At 29.2% G+C, this 20,077-nt stretch overlaps 4 protein-coding genes across 21 annotated transcripts; 2 read left to right on the top strand and 2 right to left on the bottom strand.

Annotated features, from left to right (window-relative positions):
* Window positions 1–27: 27 nt before the first annotated feature.
* Window positions 28–9,734, bottom strand: LOC111682996 (ran-binding protein 16). Of its 18 annotated transcripts, none has more exons than XM_046945519.1 (22): window positions 9,715–9,734; window positions 9,476–9,617; window positions 9,037–9,266; window positions 8,807–8,972; window positions 8,420–8,658; window positions 8,141–8,357; window positions 7,972–8,070; window positions 7,764–7,910; window positions 7,020–7,699; window positions 6,533–6,677; window positions 6,316–6,463; window positions 6,095–6,248; window positions 5,618–6,023; window positions 5,423–5,561; window positions 5,277–5,354; window positions 5,140–5,201; window positions 4,930–5,069; window positions 4,185–4,304; window positions 4,051–4,121; window positions 1,805–3,579; window positions 351–713; window positions 28–106 (listed from the first exon to the last, which is right to left on the bottom strand). In XM_046945519.1, exons 2-20 carry the CDS (start codon window positions 9,476–9,478, stop codon window positions 3,530–3,532), a joined length of 3,294 nt encoding a protein of 1,097 aa, XP_046801475.1. In that variant the 5' UTR covers window positions 9,479–9,617; window positions 9,715–9,734; the 3' UTR covers window positions 28–106; window positions 351–713; window positions 1,805–3,529. The 18 variants fall into 18 exon arrangements, with proteins under 18 accessions (XP_046801475.1, XP_046801485.1, XP_046801480.1 ...); XM_046945529.1 differs by lacking the exon at window positions 9,715–9,734 and adding an exon at window positions 1,623–1,665 and having other exon boundaries at window positions 351–521; window positions 1,767–3,579; window positions 9,476–9,672; XM_046945524.1 differs by lacking the exon at window positions 9,715–9,734 and adding an exon at window positions 1,623–1,665 and having other exon boundaries at window positions 351–637; window positions 1,767–3,579; window positions 9,476–9,672.
* A 527-nt stretch (window positions 9,735–10,261) lies between these two features.
* On the top strand, window positions 10,262–11,793 carry LOC111682962 (protein-serine O-palmitoleoyltransferase porcupine). The gene has a single exon (XM_023444964.2). It carries the CDS (start codon window positions 10,360–10,362, stop codon window positions 11,791–11,793), a length of 1,434 nt encoding a protein of 477 aa, XP_023300732.2. The 5' UTR covers window positions 10,262–10,359.
* Window positions 11,794–11,879: 86 nt separating this feature from the next.
* LOC111682961 (protein RFT1 homolog) lies at window positions 11,880–14,491 on the bottom strand. The gene is made up of 7 exons (XM_023444963.2): window positions 14,247–14,491; window positions 13,946–14,160; window positions 13,356–13,860; window positions 13,025–13,288; window positions 12,568–12,950; window positions 12,382–12,502; window positions 11,880–12,314 (listed from the first exon to the last, which is right to left on the bottom strand). Exons 1-7 carry the CDS (start codon window positions 14,304–14,306, stop codon window positions 12,177–12,179), a joined length of 1,686 nt encoding a protein of 561 aa, XP_023300731.2. The 5' UTR covers window positions 14,307–14,491; the 3' UTR covers window positions 11,880–12,176.
* A 451-nt stretch (window positions 14,492–14,942) lies between these two features.
* Window positions 14,943–16,748, top strand: LOC111682991. Its single transcript, XM_023444996.2, has 4 exons — window positions 14,943–15,017; window positions 15,079–15,190; window positions 15,256–15,471; window positions 15,967–16,748. The coding sequence occupies exons 2-4, from the start codon at window positions 15,113–15,115 to the stop codon at window positions 16,735–16,737; spliced, it is 1,065 nt and encodes a 354-aa protein (XP_023300764.2). The 5' UTR covers window positions 14,943–15,017; window positions 15,079–15,112; the 3' UTR covers window positions 16,738–16,748.
* The last annotated feature ends 3,329 nt before the right edge of the window (window positions 16,749–20,077 follow it).

Below are 20,077 nucleotides of genomic sequence, written 5' to 3' on the forward strand. Positions count from 1 at the left end.
AAAGAGTGGCTGTTGCTGTTTTTTTTATTTTTTGTTTTTCCAATTTTTTACTACTACTACTGCTGTTCTTCAGTTTTTTATATGATGATGGTGAAAATCTCTATATCTTTAAAGGTGGTGGTTGGTTGGAAGAAGGCCGCAAATATTTTTTTTCATTTTTTTTTTGTGAGATTGAGATGATGTTCATATTGTATTGTATCGTATTTGTATATATGACAACGATGAAGTCGAACGAGGAGGGGGTGGTGGTAAATGAGTACAAAAAAAAAGAAATGAAAAGGTGCGGTGTTAGTTATAAAAAAATTTTTTCATATCAATTAAACTTTTTATGGAAATATTTTAACACTTACCTAAATTTGTTATATTTCACTTGTAGCCGTGTAGTTAAGTTTTAATTTCCATCCAAAATTGTGCCTTTTTCACAAGTCCAATGATGATAAATTTTCTTTTTTTTTATAATTGCCTGGGAGTTCTCCTCTTTTTTTCGTTTCGATTTTCTTCTCCTGTTGAAAAAATAAAAACTGCTGCTTGCTGTATAAATGATTCTCCCTTTTTTGCTTCGTTCGTCGTAGTCGTCGTTTGACGTCCTCTTCACTTCATCCAACACTTGTATTTTTGTGCTCTTTCTTTACTTTGCCTATTTATTAAGTGTATGTATGTATATGTATATTATTCAGTGCTGCCACATTTTCATGCTAATTTACAGAAAATCACTAATAAAGGAAATAGAAAATCCTTATGAACAAATTTAAGAAAAAATAACAATTTTGCTAAACATTTTTAATAGAAATTATAAAGAAAATCTTGTGAACTTATTAATACAAAGGAAATTAGTAATCGCACAGTTCTTTCTTAGCAATATGACTGACTGATTCCTCATACTACTGTTATGACTTTACATATACTAGCATGTTAACCACAAATTGTAATTATAGATTAACTATAATAATATTCAATATTGTAATTATTAACTCATCAATTTATTTCAATATTCATATTTTAAATATATTTCATATATATATATAGCTTCACTTGTGGCAACACTGATTAAAAAATACAATATTTTTTCTAATGCCTGCCTCTTTTAATACATATATTTTTCCAACTGTTCTACAATTCCGTTCCGAGTTCGATCGTATTTTAAGACAAGGGGTGAGAATTTTTCATTTCAATTTTTCATTATTTCTTGTTTGTTCAATTAACATTTAAAATTAATCTTTTTTATAACAAACACCTGCAAAAACTTTACATTTTTCCCGTTTCAAAGTAATAATAATTTTTTGTAATTTTTTTTATCTAAAACACAAATTAATTTACACAAAAAATATTCCTCACTGACTTCGATTTTCTTCACTTTTAGTTTTTTGGTACACCAAAATTGCAATTTGCACCACCAAAGGGGGGAAAACTTTTTGATTAATAATACAACGAAACCAACGAACGAACGAAACGAAAAAAAGAGAGAAACAATACAAATTTAACGAAACATTTTTTCATATATACAGTCCTTTCATTCATTCACACACACAGTTAAGTTAGGTTCTGACACCAAAAAAAAGCGAGAACGAGATGAATGTATTGTTTTAATATAGAGCAGAAAATCAATTTAGTACTTTTATTACTCTTTCACTTATTTTTTTCTTTTTCTTCTTTTCTGTATGTTCTCTGAAAATTCTCAGAAGTAGAGTATTTTTTTTTCTTCATATGCAATAAAAAAATCATATCTATATGTACGATTTTCTTGACTTTATATTCATTTTTCACACCTTTTTCATGGGATTATTCTGACACTTTTTACACTTACGTTTTGTGCAAATTATGCTAATTGTTTTTATTTGTTACACTATTATTATGTTATTTGTTAATTTTTATTGTAAACTATTGTTTATTACAAGCTAAAAAATATTTTTGCTAACAAATTCTTCTATTACACACACACCGCGGACGTACAGCGAAACTTTTTTGTTTGACAGATTGGCCAACACCTATAATCTTTTTAACGAAACATTTATTTAGGGTTGTATTTAGAGTACTGTGTCGACAAATATTAACGGCATCGGCGTCTGAAACTAAAAATCGACTGTAAGCTAGAAAAGTTTTAAATTGTTTAAGAAATTTGTAACGGTATAAAATTTATGATTTATTTCAAAAAAATGTCTGCTATTAAGATAAGTGTTTTACAATATTATTTTTTCAACATAGTATGTTTATTCATATAAATCAAAAGACCGTCTCAAATGGTCTTGAAAAGTTCTTATTTTTATATGCAAAAAATGGAAACATTTCTCAGGGTTGTATTCCACATATTATTGTTGTGTACGAAAAACATGGTAAATTTACAATGACATTTTCTTTATATTTTTGCTTCATAACGGTTACAATAGAATGATTCATAAAAACAGATTTGTGTTTTATGTAGAGCGTAGACAAAAAATACAAAATTCTATGTAAAAGTAAGTGTTCAAAATGTGATAATTAACACGCAGTTTATATTTTTCCTATAAATAAGTCATTACTGTTTAGAGATTTTTTTTAATAGACCAAAATTATGAGAGCACATGAAATATATATCTGACACTAACTTTATGAAAACTTCGCATTACTCAAAGATTTTGTAAACAAAAAAAAAATATGTCGCTAGCTCTATATTTTCTATAGAAATCCCTCGCTAGCTCAAAATTTCTTACAGAAATCTATCGCTTGCTCAAGATTTGCTATCACCCCTATTCTGCATTTCGATTACGTTTACGCAACGGTCAAAAAAGGTATTCCAACAAAAAACTGAATCGTAAGAAAAAGAAGAAGCAATTCTATTTCGTTTTAATGCTTTACGAATTGTGTATTCTGAGGAACGATAGTATCTACGTTTTAATAAGACCTGGTTCACACTAGAAAACTTGTTTGGGAAATTTTTGATTTTTATGTGCGAGAGAAAAAGATAGAAATATCAACCATCTCTTTCTCTCATACACAAAATAAAAAGTTTTAGTTTATTGAATGAAATTTATTTCAATTTTTACATATTAAATGAGAATCTTCCATCTCTGCTGATTTGCATCGCAGAGATGCAGTGCATTGATGAGTATTTGAACAGGCTCGAAATCAGTTTCAAACTCAAGAATTCCTATAAAAAACTGTCGCTAGCTTAACCTTTTTTTGGAACCACTATAAAATTGTCAATTGAATTGTTTAATTTTGTGCATTTTTTTCTTTATAATAAAAATATTCATTTTTTGTTAATTTTTTTGTATATGTATATAATATATATGTATATGAAAGTATGTAAGTATGTACATCAAATAACTTTATTTAAAGTAAAAAAAAATATGTATAAATATTTTTTTCTTTTGAAACAGACTTTTTTGCTATAATGCCGGTCAGTGTTGGTTGGATAAGTATCATTATTTTTTACTTTTTTATTAAATTTTGTTAAAAAAAAAGAAAACATTATCCAAAATGAATTTAATTTTTGTTTCAGTTTATTATAAAAGCAGTCCGTGTTTTAATGCTTTTCGTTTGATGTAAAGAATCACACCGAAACCGAATAATTATTTTCCGAATAAATTTGATACGAATTATCTGAAATTAATAACAATAAATAAATAATACACAATTAGTAAATGAAAAAGACGTTAGTAACAAACACACACATATACACAGATTTAAAAAATACAATTTATATTATTTGTTTTTTTTTTCTTTTCGAATGTAGACATAGATCTCTCTTCTTTTTAAAATAGGCAACTAGTTGAAACTTTAATTAAGAATAATATATAATAATAATTGAGTTTGTTTTAAAAACAAAGTATTAAAATTATTAATTATTCTCTTTTTTTACTTAATGGACTTTACTTAAAATCGAAAAACCAATCAAACCAATAAGACGAGCCGAAGTTTAGACAAAAAGTTTGTGGATAATAACAAAAAAAATAAACTATAATTAAACAGAGAGCTATGTTTTTATTACTATTCGTTTGTTTGTTTTGTTTTCCGATTTATTTTTTATATATGTTTTAATTTTTTACGAAAATTCATCGATAAATGACGAACCAGTGCTATAATTCGATGTTTTCGGCAAGTTTACCACATCACGACGGAAGGATGATAAGTTATGAGTGAATCTATTAATAAAAAACAAAAAAAACTTTACTTTAGGGTTTTAACATTTTAAGAATGCTGCTTACTTCTCTTTATTTTTACTGGAAACATTTCGTTCAATGCCGCTCATTAAATCATCAAACCATTGGGCCATAATTTGTTGCTTGTCTATAGGTTGTGCGCGTAGAATGTTTTCTTTAAGAGATCTAAAAAGAATAAACAAAATAAATTAATTCATTTCTTAAATCAATTTTTCAAAAATTGTTTATCGCCAGTTCAAGATTTTCTATAGAAATATGTCGCTAGCACAATATTTTCTATAGAAATCTTTCGCCATCTACAAATTTCCTATAGAAATCTGTCGCTAGCTCAAGATTTCCTATAGAAATCTGTCGCTAGCTCAAGATTTCCTATAGAAATCTGTCGCTAGCACAAGATTTCCTATAGAAATCTGTCGCTAGCTCAAGATTTCCTATAGAAATCTGTCGCTAGCTCAAGATTTCCTATAGAAATCTGTCTCTAGCTCAAGATTTCCTATAGAAATCTGTCTCTAGCTCAAGATTTCCTATAGAAATCTGTCGCTAGCTCAAGATTTCCTATAGAAATCTGTCGCTAGCTCAAGATTTCCTATAGAAATCTGTCGCTAGCTCAAGATTTCCTATAGAAATCTGTCGCTAGCTCAAGATTTCCTATAGAAATCTGTCGCTAGCTCAAGATTTCCTATAGAAAACTGTCGCTAGCTCAAGATTTTCTATAGAAAACTGTCGCTAGATCAAGATTTCCTGTTTTAATTTGCTTTAAAAATGTAATTTTTTCAAGCTTCAAACTTACCTAAAGTAATCCTCGTACAAAAGTATTAAAACTAATAAAGGTCTTGACATGGACCACTGATTCCGACAGTCTTCTGCCATGACATTATTTAATAAAGTTGACATCATGTTTTGTAACAATTCCGAATTCATTTTAACAACCTTTAATAAAAGAAAATGAAAATTAAACAAATATTTATTTTACTTAAAAACTAATTGAATAGAAATTTACCTCTAAAAATCTAGCATTTTCCGGAGTTAAACTGCGTAATTTTTTATTTGGGAATGTAGACACTGAAATAAAAAATAGAAACAAAAAATAATAATTTTCATTTCTTTTGCAATATAAACGAAACATGTTAAACTTACTTTTCAACTGAAGTTGCTTAAATATATAGGATACAATGCTATCCAAAATGGAACAACAGGTTATATAAATAGTCGAATCTGTAAGTTAGATAGGAAAGTATATTTAATTTTTGTTTATAATTATTATCGTTTTTTTCGTAATTTACCCAAAGCTGTAAAACCTTTAGATAGACTTTCTAGAATGTAAACAAATGCACCAGGTTCTAGGCCAGCCAGAAAACTTATATGATCTTGTGATAAACAATTCAATAAATTGAAATAAGATGAGGCCAATTTCGGATATTCCTAGAAAAATTAAATGATATTATGTTCCGTTTTAAAGAATGCTAAATGTAACTTACCAACAAATCATTTTGTTGTATTGACATGATCATTTTAGCAGCAATATTTAAAACATTATCCAATGTATCATCACCGTATAGTTTGAAAACACCAAAATTAACATAGTTACCACCCAATGCATTCTTGAGAATGGTAAAACACACTGAAATGCCTTTCAGACGCATGGGATATTGTTGATCACGTGGTACATCCAAATGCAAAATACGATTACCATAGATACAAATAAGTTTTGATGCTTCACGGAATAACAAAATACCCATGGGACTGGAAACGTTGCCCTGTAAACGTTGCGTACGACAATGCACCAATTCGGCAAATAGTTTTAATACTGGTGTTGTGACGGCAGGATCATGGGCCCAAAGTTCGACAGCCCGTATTAACATGGGTAAATAATCGGAGTAGTATCTGGAATAACAGAAAAATATGTGTAAGTTGTCAAAATAGAATCGTATCGTTAGGCTATCTTATCTACTTACAACCACTCAAAGAGCATGGTATAAGGAACACGTGATGTTAAGGGTTGAGCTAGACCTCGCAAATCTCTGGCCAAGCCAATAATTGCCTTTTTGGCTTCCTCGTTGGGAAAACTGTTGGTGTCCATGAGAACAGGACCCAGATTTTCAAATTGATCTAGTTGACAATGAAACAATTGTATTTTTAACTTTTTTTATCAACAACAAGACAATGTTATACTTACTGGTTAAGGGAGTTAGAAAACTATAAAATCTCTCTTCATCTTCGCCCAAATCAAACATTAAAAGACGTCCAAGAGATGTATAAAACATGGTACGACAACGCATTTCCGTTAATGAGGAATTAGTGCCCAAAAATGGAAAATGCTCGCTCTATTTGTTTAATAAAAATTTTACTTGTTTAGAAGGATTTAAATAAAACTAAAAATTAAAAATCATTACCGTATGATGTGTAAGCATAAATTGTACTTCCTCTAGTTTTGCCAATTTTCGCACGGAATTGAAATGCACGGAGAGATCTGATAGCAGCATTAAAGTTTTCGTTATTATTTGCTCTGAATGGCCCCAAAATTTTAGATTTGTTATACTTTGAGAGAAAACAATTCAATAAAATAACAAAAGCAAATATAATATTATAAAAGCTCACAAATCATTGAAGAATTTATACAATTTGAAGGATTTAGGAATACCCTTGATTTAGAGATTAATTTAAAAATATTTTTTTTTTTTTTCGAAAATATGTTCGAATTTTCGAAATTGCAATAATATTTTTATAAGTTTGAGATTATTAAGGCGAAAAATAACGAATATTTAATTAACGAAATATTTTAAAAAATTTTCAATCTTCGAATTTGGAAATTTTGTTTAGAAATCGGTCTTAAATGAAAAGTAAAAATTTCTTTAAAATTTCCAAATAAATAAAACTTACATTTTACGATTGATAAAACTTAAAAGCATTTGTTCATCACTGATACCAAATACTTCACTTAAACGCTTGTAAACATTTGCCTTTTGTGTTTGTTCACTGATATGCATTTTGCGCACCTGCTCCAGAAAACTTAAGATAGCCAATTCAAGTTTTTCACAGCCTGCTTGCGGTAGACGAGCATCTGTTAATCTCATTAACTGAAAAACTCTAATAACCAATTCAGCATCCATAGTATCATGTTCATCATTCGAATTCACCGTCAGACGACCGACAATAGCCGAACCTATGATATAAACCAACCATGTCAATTGTAATTCATGTATACTTATATCCATGGGATTTGAGTTGGGTGTTTGTAGTAAATTTTCATATTCACGGGCTTTTTGATCGAAATGCTGAACCAATAATTGGCACGTTTTATCATATTCACAGCGTTCGATAACGGAAAGTTGTTCCAATTGTTGTTGCACCATACACAAATCATCCAGAGGATCATCGATATTATCACGTACAATGACAGGAACAGCATCTAGACGTGATTCAACATAGGCTTTTGTTACCTCCGGTGTATAGGTGCCCAATAAATGAGGTTCGGCTGATTTAACATAAGGAACTGAAGCCACCATACGTTGCCATAAGGTAAGCAAATAATGTACACTGTTAGGGGCAAATTGCCACATCTGTCAAAGACATAAGAGCTATTAAGTAATCGAATAATTGTATATGTTTTATGTAAGATAGTACCTGTAATGATTGCACGGTAAATTTAGCAATTAATGCAATAGCTTCGGGATAACAAGGCACTGCAATCAATTCACCCAATTGATAGTTAGACTTTAAACGGGCCAATAGACGACAAAATTCATGGTAATTATCAGGATCACTTAAACCCTAAAGAAATGTTTTCATATACAAGATTACGACATTTTTAATTTTATATAATTCCACTTACATGTAAATTGACCAAAATATTTTTAACACCTTCCACTAAATGTGTAAGAAATTTAGTACGTTCTGAATTATTGAATAAAGAACGACGTACAGATGTCATCTAAAAAGAGAATTTCAATTAAATTACTTCGCTGGCTTTAATCAATCGCTGGCTTGTGCAAAAAATTTACCTGTACTAAACAAGCTAACGAATAGCTTGCCAAACCATTGGGTAATATTTGATACAAATCGAAAAATAATTTCAAGGTATTTGCATCTAAAAATGCTGGACGCCATGATGTGGGTATTTGAACGCTATTCATATCATCAGATGATTCATCTGTTGAACTGCCAATGAAATCGAAACTCAAACAATTCTTTGTTAGCCGCAATACATGAGAAACAAGACTATAATAGAAAAATTACAAATGAATTTAAAATTTTTCTTTACAAAGAATATATTTACTAACTTGACATAGGCTTGTTGCGATTCGTCCATGAAATTTAATGTTTTACTATTATCACGTGCTGTAACCAGAAGATTACACGACAACAGGAATATGTCGAAGAGTTGTTGATCACGGAATGATGTAGCAATTTTACGATTTTTGGAAAATGATATATTGGCATCAACCTCCACAATTGAGTTCATTTCTAGAACTAATTGTGATAGAATTTGAACTCCAATTGTACAGTGTTCCACAGAGCCCTAAGCAAGATACAAACATAAAGTATAAAATAATCACTATTTAAATTTAAAATATTTTAATTAAATAAATTAAAACTCCCACTAAAATGTTCACATACTGATCCAATTTGGTCCCTTTGTAATGTAACACAATATTAAGCCAATGTACCTGTAAAAAAGTTTTTACATCTTCCAATAGATTCTGGAATATATGTTCATTTTTATAGGTATCGAACCAACCATACTTGGTAATTTTAGCCAGAAGCGTTACCAAGGCCTGAACTACGAAATGTTGTAAATTCGGTCTATTGGCCAAATAGTTAAGAATATAACTCCTGAAATTACAGAAAATGCAAGAAATTTTAATATTCAAAATCAGCAATATAAACAAAAATATACCTAATATCAATACGTTGTTCCAGATTTAAACCTTGTATCAATTTAGTCAAAGTGGTGGCGGCCAATAATTGTGCATAACTGGAATCGGCACGATCCAACAACATTTGACATTTGGGCAGAGCATCTTGGCTGCTAACAAATTGTACCAAAGTCTTTTCGGCATTGGAACGCAAAGCAGAATCTGTGGCTTCATATAGTTGTTTACACAATATCTCCAACTGTTGGATTTCCTAAAAAGAAATTAAGAAAAAAACAATTGTATCCAAAAGAAAATAGAGAAAGACATTTGCCAAACAGCAGCAAATCATAACCTCTAAAAAAGCTAAACTTTTTTTTCTGCAAAACAAATTAACCGGCGTATTTTAGTTGTTTTTAAGAATTGTTAATATAAAAATATTAAAAAATTTTGGCTATAATAATAATATTCATTTAAACTTACCATTTTCCAAATATGTGTATTTATCGTCGTTTAAGAAAAATATTAACAAGATATCCTAAAGTAATGGACTCCTGAAATTGTACAAATATTTGTTGTTGTTGAAATGCTGCTCTCTTCTAAATTATTTTCGTTTTACTTTCTTCTACATAAAATATAATAAGAAAAACAAACGCTTTTATTTTGTTTATATAAGTAATGTTATTATATGTATATAGATTTTCAATAAATTATTTTTATACTAATCAGAATTAAAATTTCTTTTAAACAAAATATTTGCAAAACAAGCAAACTGTGTAAATTTTGTTGCAAATTTCGCAACTACTTCTTTTTCTTCTTCTTATTTGTTGTAATGACAAACATTCAGCCGGAATAGATAACACACACACACAAATAACAGTGTCAAGAGTATCAAGCAAAATCGCTGGAAAAGCGAATATACATTTTAATAAATAATACAAAATATAAGTTTTATTATAGCTTTTTAGTATAAAATGTATATAATTACTATTAATAATTATTATCTTTATAACAAACATTGTCTTTGTTGAAAGTAACAATTAATTTATACTTTTTATAACTTCATTTTAAAAACAAAAAACGCTATATTAACATTACTGTCAAACAAGTGCAACAGAAAGTGATATTAGTTAAAGATAACAGCAGTGTCAAATCTAGTGAATTTACAACGAATTCATTCTTTTTTATACATAGAGTTTGACAGCTTCATTTATGAGAAATTTTATAAATATATGTTCACCTTTTATGAATTTGCTTAGTGCAACAGCATCTCATTTGCCGGTAATCTGTGGCAGAGTTAAAAATCTCTTAAAGATATTTTTAGAAAAAAGTGTAGTTTATTTAGCTTTTTTGTTGTTTATAATAAAATGGATTATTATTACTATGACCAAGTAGGCGATAATGAACTTGAAGACAATGAGGAATATGACTACGATTCAATGATACTGCCCGAAGAAGAGGAAACTTTTAAGGATGTCTATCAAGGTTGCATTAAATCATCCACCCAGCAAGTGCAACAATATATAATGGTATTATTAGGATGTGGTTTTTTGCAACGTATTGCCTGGGAAGTGGTCAGACGTTCAGTGGGTAATAATAGTAGACATCAGTATCTGTATCATTTAATCTCTATGGTATGCGGACTTATCGGTTTATGGTTTTATGTTGGTGTTAGCAACAGCATTTATGTGGTGTTGCATGTTTTAAATTTGTGTTTATTCCTAAAATTGGCTGTAAAATTGAAAATAAAATCTACGGGTTGTATGCTCTGTATGTATACCATATTATGTCAATTGCTATTTGAATATCTATTGAAATCGGAGCAGTATGAAACTATTAGGGGACCTCAAATGGTGGTGAGCATGAAGTTAATATCGGTGGCATTTGAAGTGCAAGATGAAAAGGAAAAATATCAGTTTTTGAGTTATTTAGGTTATCTCATAAGTCCGGCTTCTTTAATATTGGGACCTTGGGTCTCGTTGAAGGATTACAAACCAAGTTTTAATGAAAAATTTAGATTTTTGCATTTCTTAAGTAGAATCCTTTTTAATATATTAATGGCTGTAGTATTTTTAAATCTTTCCAATTGCCTAATACCCTGGTTTAAACAATTATTGAGTTTGGGTTTGTGGTGGGGCACATATTTAGATGCCTTTTCCGTGCGTTGTAGCCATTACTTTGTTTGCTATCTCTCGCAGGCTACTGTTATGTCGGCCCAAGTAAATGCCATTGGCTCTTCCTCTCTAAAATCGTCTCAATCTATTGTAAATCCTTGGGCTATAGAATTTCCTCGCTCTTTGTCAGATGTTATACGTAACTGGAATATACCCATGCATTTGTGGTTAAAACAAAACATCTTTAACCGCCTTTTGGCCTCACATTATCCATATTTTGTGTGTATTTTTCTAACTTACTTGGTGTCGTGTTTAGTTCACGGCTTTAACTATAAAGTCCATATGGTTTTGTTTTCCCTGGGTTGTTTTAGTTATTTTGAGAATCTTTTAAGACGTTGTTTGGCTCAAGTATTTGATGCCTGTATAGAATCTACAGCCTGTAAACAGAATTGCAAATTTTCCATATGTGCTCGTCGTAAAGGCGAATATTTAACACCATCCTCACTCTTAGTACGTTTAGTTAATTTCTTGTTTGGTTTAATAGTTGTACTACAATTGGCCTATCTGGGAGTGTTATTATCTAGCACATCAACAGATACTTTATCTATATTACAAATCTGGTCTAATATGAATTATTTGGGTCATATATTAGCCACGATCATGTTTGTATTTTATAAATGTATTTGAAATGTAAACATTTTAGCGCGGGGGGTATTAAGAAAGTAATCTTGTACTTAGTATTATAGTGTATGTACTTAATATATGGTTTTTTATTTGAAGATGTTTAGTTGTAAGTTAAGATTAAGTTGTTTTTGTATGTTTAAAATATATGTATTGTATTTAAAGCTAAGCCAGTACTAAATTGTTAATTATTTTATATACATTTTTATAAAAATATATAAATAAAAAAAAATAATAGTTTTTCTTAAGCAACAACATAATTTTTAAATAAGGAATGTTAATAAGAAGAGAAGAGTTTGTTTGGTTTAATATAACGATGTTAAAGAAAATTTTTAAAAATTTTCATAATTTTTGCTAATATATTTTATTTGTAACAATTGTCTTTTACATCAAAGTGCCTTTAATTTGTTTCTTTTGTATGACCAGCCTAGTTTTATCAGTTCCTGATTTTCATATGACCAAATGGCCAACACAATTAACACACTAACAACACCCAAAGCCAAATGCTTGATAATGGAAGTATTTAACTACAAAAAGGTAAAAAAGTATGTTAATAACAAAATGAATATAATAAAACATTTTTGAAAAACTTACCATGAAATATTGACATACAATTCCCACAAATATTAAAGTCACTAAAAACAGTTTCTTTGGCATAAAACCCTTTAAAGGATTATAATCTAAAGGCTTGTATTGCAACCAAATAAAACGGGTGCTAAAATTAAACAATTTTTAAGATATTGAACTTGCAATCATTTAGTTTTCAATAGACAAACTTACCTAAAACAAATACGCGAAAACATATTGATACAATTGGCAAATATAAAACCAACAGGACCAAAAATACTTGTCAACACATAGGATAAAACTAGAAAGCTTACACTAAATATAGCCATAAGATAATTATATTTATCGATATCTTGACTAGTATTAGTAGCAAACATGTAACCTTCGGTAATACCATTAACCGCTAAGAAATATATAGCCAAACAATGCCATTTTAGTAAAACAACTGGTAAACCATCGGCCACAAAATCAGCACCACCATACAACAGCAAAACGGTATGTGCATAACTCTGACCAAATACTAAGGCCAATAGACCTATGGAGGATACAACTAAAGACAGATGACTCAAAACTTGGGCGGCTTGTTGTACTTTTTTCTTTAAAAAAATCGTTATAATATCTATAGGTGTTCAATGCATATTAAGTGATTTTCCAATTGATTTCTATTTACCTTATCCTGTTCTTGTAGGGCCACATCTCTAGCAATAGTTTGTGTAAAATAAAAGTAACTGCTCTCCTCTATGGGTCTAAATATGAATCGTGCCGCCAAGCTGCCCAAATTGTTGACTACATCGTAAGTAGCCTGTTCACTAAAACTTAAGACAGGACTCATAGACATGACGTATTTTTCACCTTCCGTTAGTATTTGTTTGAGAACGCCTTGCTTAACAAAGCTTAAAGTTAAAACTTGCAACTCGGAGTTGAAAAAACTTTCCTAAAGGAAAAAAATACATTTTTCATAAAAAATAAAAACAAATATTTTTGATAAAAAAAATCATTACCTTGTTTATCATAACGCCCGGAAGAAATTGCTTTAAACTTCTAAATGGAAAATCCTGCATATTATCAAAAATTGTTGCATCTACAAAAGGTATTCTAGGCTTCCAGTCACTTTCCTTTTTATCTTTCGATGATTTTTTATAATCTTCAAATAATTTAATATAATAGGCAAAAAATCCATAGTGCGACAGCAATATTGTAAACGCACTAACCAATTGAGCTATGGCAAAAGCATAAATGGCCACCGTACCATTACCTAAGACAATCCAGAGAAAGACCACAGAACGTACAAAGATATGAAGCGTATTAAGTATAACTTTAAGTTTAACAAAACAAAAAACTTGTATTATAAACACTGGAGCTTCGGCACACAACTCTATGACACAAGACAAGGCGACAGCATAGCAAGCAAAACGGTATTGTGATGCAAATACCGCATCAACAGCCGATAGCCAATTGAGCCATATATACACGCAAGGTAGGCTTATAGCTATGCAGATGGGTACACTGGAATGTGGAAAAGGAAGAGGAGAGCACAATAGACATAGAAAAAAAGACATACATGTACATAGTTTGGTAAAGTTTTACTTACGTTAACCACTGCTGATTGATTAATTGAGCCCAAGAGCATTTTTCACGCTGCTGGGAGGTAGCGCTTAAAGCAGCACGATTTATAGCCTCACGAGATAAAAACAATACCGTACTCTCCAGCAACAGTAAGCGAACATTCATAATACCCAATACTTCACGTCCAACATTGCGTACTATGAAGGCATTGATACCAAAGGTAACAATACGACATAATACCTATATATGAATGTATGTATTAGTATCAAATTGAAATTATGATAAGAATTTTATTAAGTTCATTTTAGTAGAGTTTTTAAACTTACCTGAAAAATAATACTTAATCCGGCGTTGAGCAAACTACTTTGCAGAACATTACGTGACATTTCGTTGTGAATAAATTTGTAGACCTGGGCATTCAATATTTATCTCATACCTGTCCACCACACATTATTGTCTGTCTGTCTTTCCTTGTGCGTATTGTTCCTATTTTAAATTTGTGTTTTTTGTGGGGTTAATTATTTAGTTGGGATGTGTAATGTTTTTTATTGGTGTTTGTTTTGATTCTAAGGGAAGTAATGTCAATCTAGCAACTTTTATACTGATTTAGCGATTTTCTTCACAATCATGAAGAGACTAAAGAAAAGAATCATATTTACTTCACCAAACATTTATTTGTTCGCAATTTGTATGTATTGCATTATAAAGCGAACTCATTGAACCTATTAATGGTTATTTCAGTATTATTTTGATATTTTTAAATATGAGCATATTATAAATACGCCAAGTCTATATAAAGTCGTCAACACTGTCATGGATGCAAAAAATGATAACAAAACAAATTGGAAATTACCACACGTCAATCTAAATAATAGAGATGCCATATAACAACAACTTAATACTTTTTTTAATATTTTTAACTATAACAAACAATAAATAATAAAACTTAAATAATATGTTATTTTTAATAATTTAAATTAATTACATTGCATTTTTTCTCATATAATTTTACAGCAGTTTTCATAATAGCGGTAAATACTCTTTGTTACCAGATCTCTACAAAACAGTTTACAAAACATTAAACTTTTCATAGTCTGGTAAGTTTAATTTTATTTTGTTTATTTACATTTGTTGAAGTTGTTGAAAGCGGTGCAAAAGATTTTTTCAGATTTAATTTTAAAAAATAAACAAAATGCGAACATGTTTTGTGCCATTTTGTGATAGTAAAAATAAAGATCAACCTAATAGGACCATGTTTTTAGTGCCTAAGGTAAGTATTATATGTAAAAAGCAATTTAAAAATAGAAATAATTGTAAAAAATATATTTCAAAAAGGAACCCGTACTATTTGCACAATGGGCAGAACTTTTACCAAAAGTACGCACTTTAAGATCTATTGATAGAGTATGCTATTTGCATTTTCGTCCAGAAGATGTTGTCTATACATTTGATCATTGCATCAATGGTCAAATATTTAAAATACATAGAGATAGACCTAGATTAAAGCCGGATGCCTTGCCATGTTTGGAAATGACTACCAAAGAGGAACTGGTAAGTTGTTTTGATTGTTCTTTTAAATAGTATAGATTATTTAAGAATATTTTGTAATAATTATTCGATTAAAAAATATGTTCGATGAATTAGTTTCAAAATGTTCAATAATTTTCGTTTTAAGAAATGTTTAAAACGTAACATAAGAAATCGTAAAAAATCTCCGATAGCCTATCGGCGATAGGTTAAATTTTGATACAGTTATTTTTTAAAGCCCTTTCAAATACAACAAGGTAGTATAGGAACATATTTTACATATACATATAGACAAAAGCCCAACTCTATAACTTTTAAAACTAAAAGGAACAAGAAAAACACCATTAATTTTAAAATTTGAATCGATTTTAATGTTCTACTGATGATTTTTATGGCAATTATAATAGAACTAAAAAAATATATATTAGTCTTAGAATTTGAAGTAAAAATTCGACGCCGTTTTGTTTCATAAATTTTTGAACACCAAACACTTCACGTTACTTAACTATTGCATTTTAGCTTTCATACAAAGTAAAACATCGACTACGGTCAAACGCTAAAGTAAGTGAAAATACGATAAAAGATCAAATTTCTGATCTGATTACTGAGGAACAGTCACCAGATAATGAAACTAAAATGAACACCGAGGAAATTGATGAAATTCTGCTACCACTAGAAGACAACAAGTGTGGCATTATAGTAAATTTTGAAGATGATAACGAAAATATTACGAATCAAGAAGCAAGAACAAATAATGAATCGGAGAATCAAATAATTGATGATCTAATAACAGAAGAAACTAGCTACGAATGTGAGGAAATCCTCAACACCAACAAACAACATTCAGTTTTAAATAAAATATTAGATTTATTTAATTTACTCTATGACAATGTCTATGAAGTTATAGCACCCAATACTCTTTGGGGTATACACCGCTGTCCCCATCGTTCGCTGATATGTTTTACTTATATGGATGTTACGAAACTACAAGTTAGCAAAATTATTTCTATAACACCCGATGGTTTAGTGCAATTGATTATCCATGGCAGTACAATTAAAACTCTTGAATTGGTGCAGGATATTGATGATTTCGATAGTATGTCGGTGTTGTTAAATCAGGTGGATATGTGGCGTTTGTGTTTTGGTAAGCTAACGGATTCGAATGCCGAATGTGAAATTATTGTAGAACCAAACGATGACAACAGTTGGAGTACTGATGATAATGCTCAGATATTTTTGTGTAAACAATGTTTGCAAGCAAGCAAAGATGATATCGATATAAATTTATAATAAATTGAAAGTTCAAGGAAAAGTAAAAAAAATGTTGTTTTAATTAAAAAAGTTTATGTGAAAAATAAGAAATTAGAAATAAGAAGGGAAAAAAATTAATATTTCGAGATACAAATAGAAATTCGAAATTTAAGTGAAAATGCGAAATTTTAATGAATATTCGAAATTTAAGTGGAATTTTGAATTTTTTTTGAAATAAGTAGAAATTCGAAATTTTAATGAATTTTCGAAATTTTAGTGAAAATGCGAAATTTTAATGAATTTTCGAAATTTCAGTGAAAATGCGAAATTTTTATGAATTTTCAAAATTTTACTGGAAATTCTAAATTTTAGTGAAAATTTGAAATTTTAATGAAAATTCGAAATGTTAGTGAAAATCTAAAATTTTAGTCAAAATCCAAAAATTTAGTTTAAATTTGTAATTTTGGTAAAAATTCAATATTTTCTTTAAATTTCGACATTTTAGTTTTGAAATAATCGAAAATATTGGATTTATTGTTAATTTAAAAATTTAGTTTTTTGTTAAATATTTCTATTTATTTATTTTTGCAAAAATAAATCATAGAGAAAAAGTATGAATAGAAAGAGATGAGTTTTACATCTCTGTTTAAATGTCTTTCTCATTACGTTCAAATATATTAAACGATTATAAGATGAATGAGATAAGAATAAAAGGCCCTATTCTGGGTTACTTCCCGATCTACACACGGACCAGAACAATCACACAAAAGGTGTAACAGCTCCTACAGATGTCATTGTCTGGCAATAACAAGTAATGAGAACCTTGCAGAGGCCTTTACGATAAAATGAACTGAGCATATCCAAACTAGGTTAAAGAGAGCTAATGCCAGAATTATTCCCTTTGATTTTACCCATATAGGGGTTCTAAGCGAATGTTATTTAATCTCTCACTCTCTCTCTGCTTTCGTGGTTCTATTCGAATAATTGTCCATATCATATACTCTTTCGCTCTCTCTGCTTTCGTCGTCGTAAAAATACTTTTAATTAATTGATCACACGTTCAAAATGATCAGAATAATATTCCCTCTCTAAGGTTCCTTCCCGATTCACTCACAGATCAAGGCAATTACATAAAAGATGTGGTACCGTTTCCTTCTCATGGCAGATCCAGTAATGACTTCTTAAGTGAAGTTTATAAGAGAAGATAATCTAAGCTTATTCATAGTCATGGAGACTTATCGTTAGCGCAAAAAACGGTTGTAACCTTTGATTTTTTGGAAATATTTGTTATTTATATCTGGAAGTGGAAAACCACCAAATTGGTCTATATCTAATTCACAAAGCTGCCACTTTAACCAATACATCAGAATCCCTTTACGTATGTATATTAGGGTTCTAATCGAATGACTCGCCGTCTCATTTACACATGCCATGACTAGATGACTACTTAAGATGCGGATTGCACACCAAGGTTTTAGTATTTTTAAATATCTTATGGTTAGGTTAGGTTGATAGGAGGATTTTTACTATATCAAATCCGAAGAAATACACCTGGGCCTCTATCGGGCATGTTGTCCTTATCGGAAAAAAGGAACTGAATGAATTATTTTTCAGTGTTCAGAAACCCAGTTTTCTGAAAGTAATTCCTAAGAATCTTCCAATCTGTGTTAGTCAGGAATGTTATTTCCGGAATAACATCACTTCCAAGATATTTGGATCTAACTTCGACGAATGCCTGACAGTGGCAAGGAAAGTGCTCTAAATTTCACTGTCCTCTCTATATGCTTTACATACGTCTGAATCCGCACGTTTAATTTTGCATAGATGTGCTAGTAATTCTGTGTGTACCCTTAAGTAATTCTGTGTGTACCCTTAGAATACGTACCATCATACTAACTTCAGACTTGCTTATTTTAAGGATATTTTTTGTCTTGCTCTCATCAGGGTTACCCCATATTATCTTAGTGGTTCTACACACTGTTTCATTATTCCAAGATTATACGATATCTTAATGGAGTCCAACAAGGGATCTTTGTTGCAAACTCTTTATTTAAGATCCCACCACCATGTCTAAACAATTCCATGAAATTTTTATTTAAATAAAACAAATTAAAATTTTCTTTTTTATTTTCTTAATTTATTTTAAAATTATTATAAAATTTATTTATGTATAATATTCTTCTTATTTATTTAATTTTAATAATTGTTTCTTTTTTTAAATGTTATTTTCTTGCGAAATACGCTCTTTAATCATTTTATGTATAAAATAACAAAAACAAATAAATACAAATAATGTATAAATAATAATAATACATAATAGTTAATAATTATAATAATAATAAAAATGTTAAACATAAAATATAAAAATGTTCATCATATTATGAATGTAGATATATTGGCATTTATTTAAAATCTAAATGAGGAGATCCATTCACATCACAGTCATCGATTTAATATTCTATTTAATGTTTCTTTTGGTTTTAAGTTTTTATTTTTGTTAATTTTATATATTACATATTTTTTTTAAAGGTTTTCGTTAACGAAATAACAATTTCTAAATGTTTAGATTTGTTTTTTGTGTGGTTTACTACATGTTTTATATTTTAGTTAATATTCCGTCTTAATGTTTGTTGTAAATGCATGTGTTTATTTATTTATTTATTTAATTATTATTTTTTTAGTTTTTGGTGTAGGGTATATAATGGAGGGGTGTTTTTAATGCACAATTTTTATTTTTGCTTATGTTTTATATGACATAAATTGCGGATGGCTTTATCACTTGATCAACAAATTCATCACTACTTATTTGCTAAACAATTTCTACTATATGTTTGTATGTATGTATTTATACTTAAAACTAAATTAGTAGTATCCTTTGTATTGTGGTATTTTTTTTTTGTTAGTTTATATATAAACTTACTTATCGAATTGAGTCATATTATTATTATATATTATATGCATTTATTTAATTATTTGTTTTGTATACTTTCTACTCTCTATTACAAAGTACAAATAATTGTTTTATATTCTTTGTACTTATACTTTTTAAAAATATTTATAAATATAACTATTATTTTATCGTTATTTATCGTGTAACAAACAATCTACTATATTTTATTTTTCTTTTAATTTACTTATAATTCGTTTAAGGTTCATTCATTACAAATATGTTAACATTTTTATAGGATTTTTTTGTTTTATTTCGAATATTTATTTGAAGGAATATTGCGTTGAAACTTTGATTAAGAAGATTAAAAAATGTTTGTACCAAATCAATATATTTTTTTTTGGAAATTTACAATGCATAACTTTCTTTGCCACTGCTAGGCATTCGTCGAAGTTAGATCCAAGTATCTTGAAAGTGATGTTAGTCCAGAAA

The sequence above is a fragment of the Lucilia cuprina genome, chromosome 3, assembly GCF_022045245.1.
Source record: "Lucilia cuprina isolate Lc7/37 chromosome 3, ASM2204524v1, whole genome shotgun sequence".
NCBI lineage: Eukaryota > Metazoa > Arthropoda > Insecta > Diptera > Calliphoridae > Lucilia > Lucilia cuprina.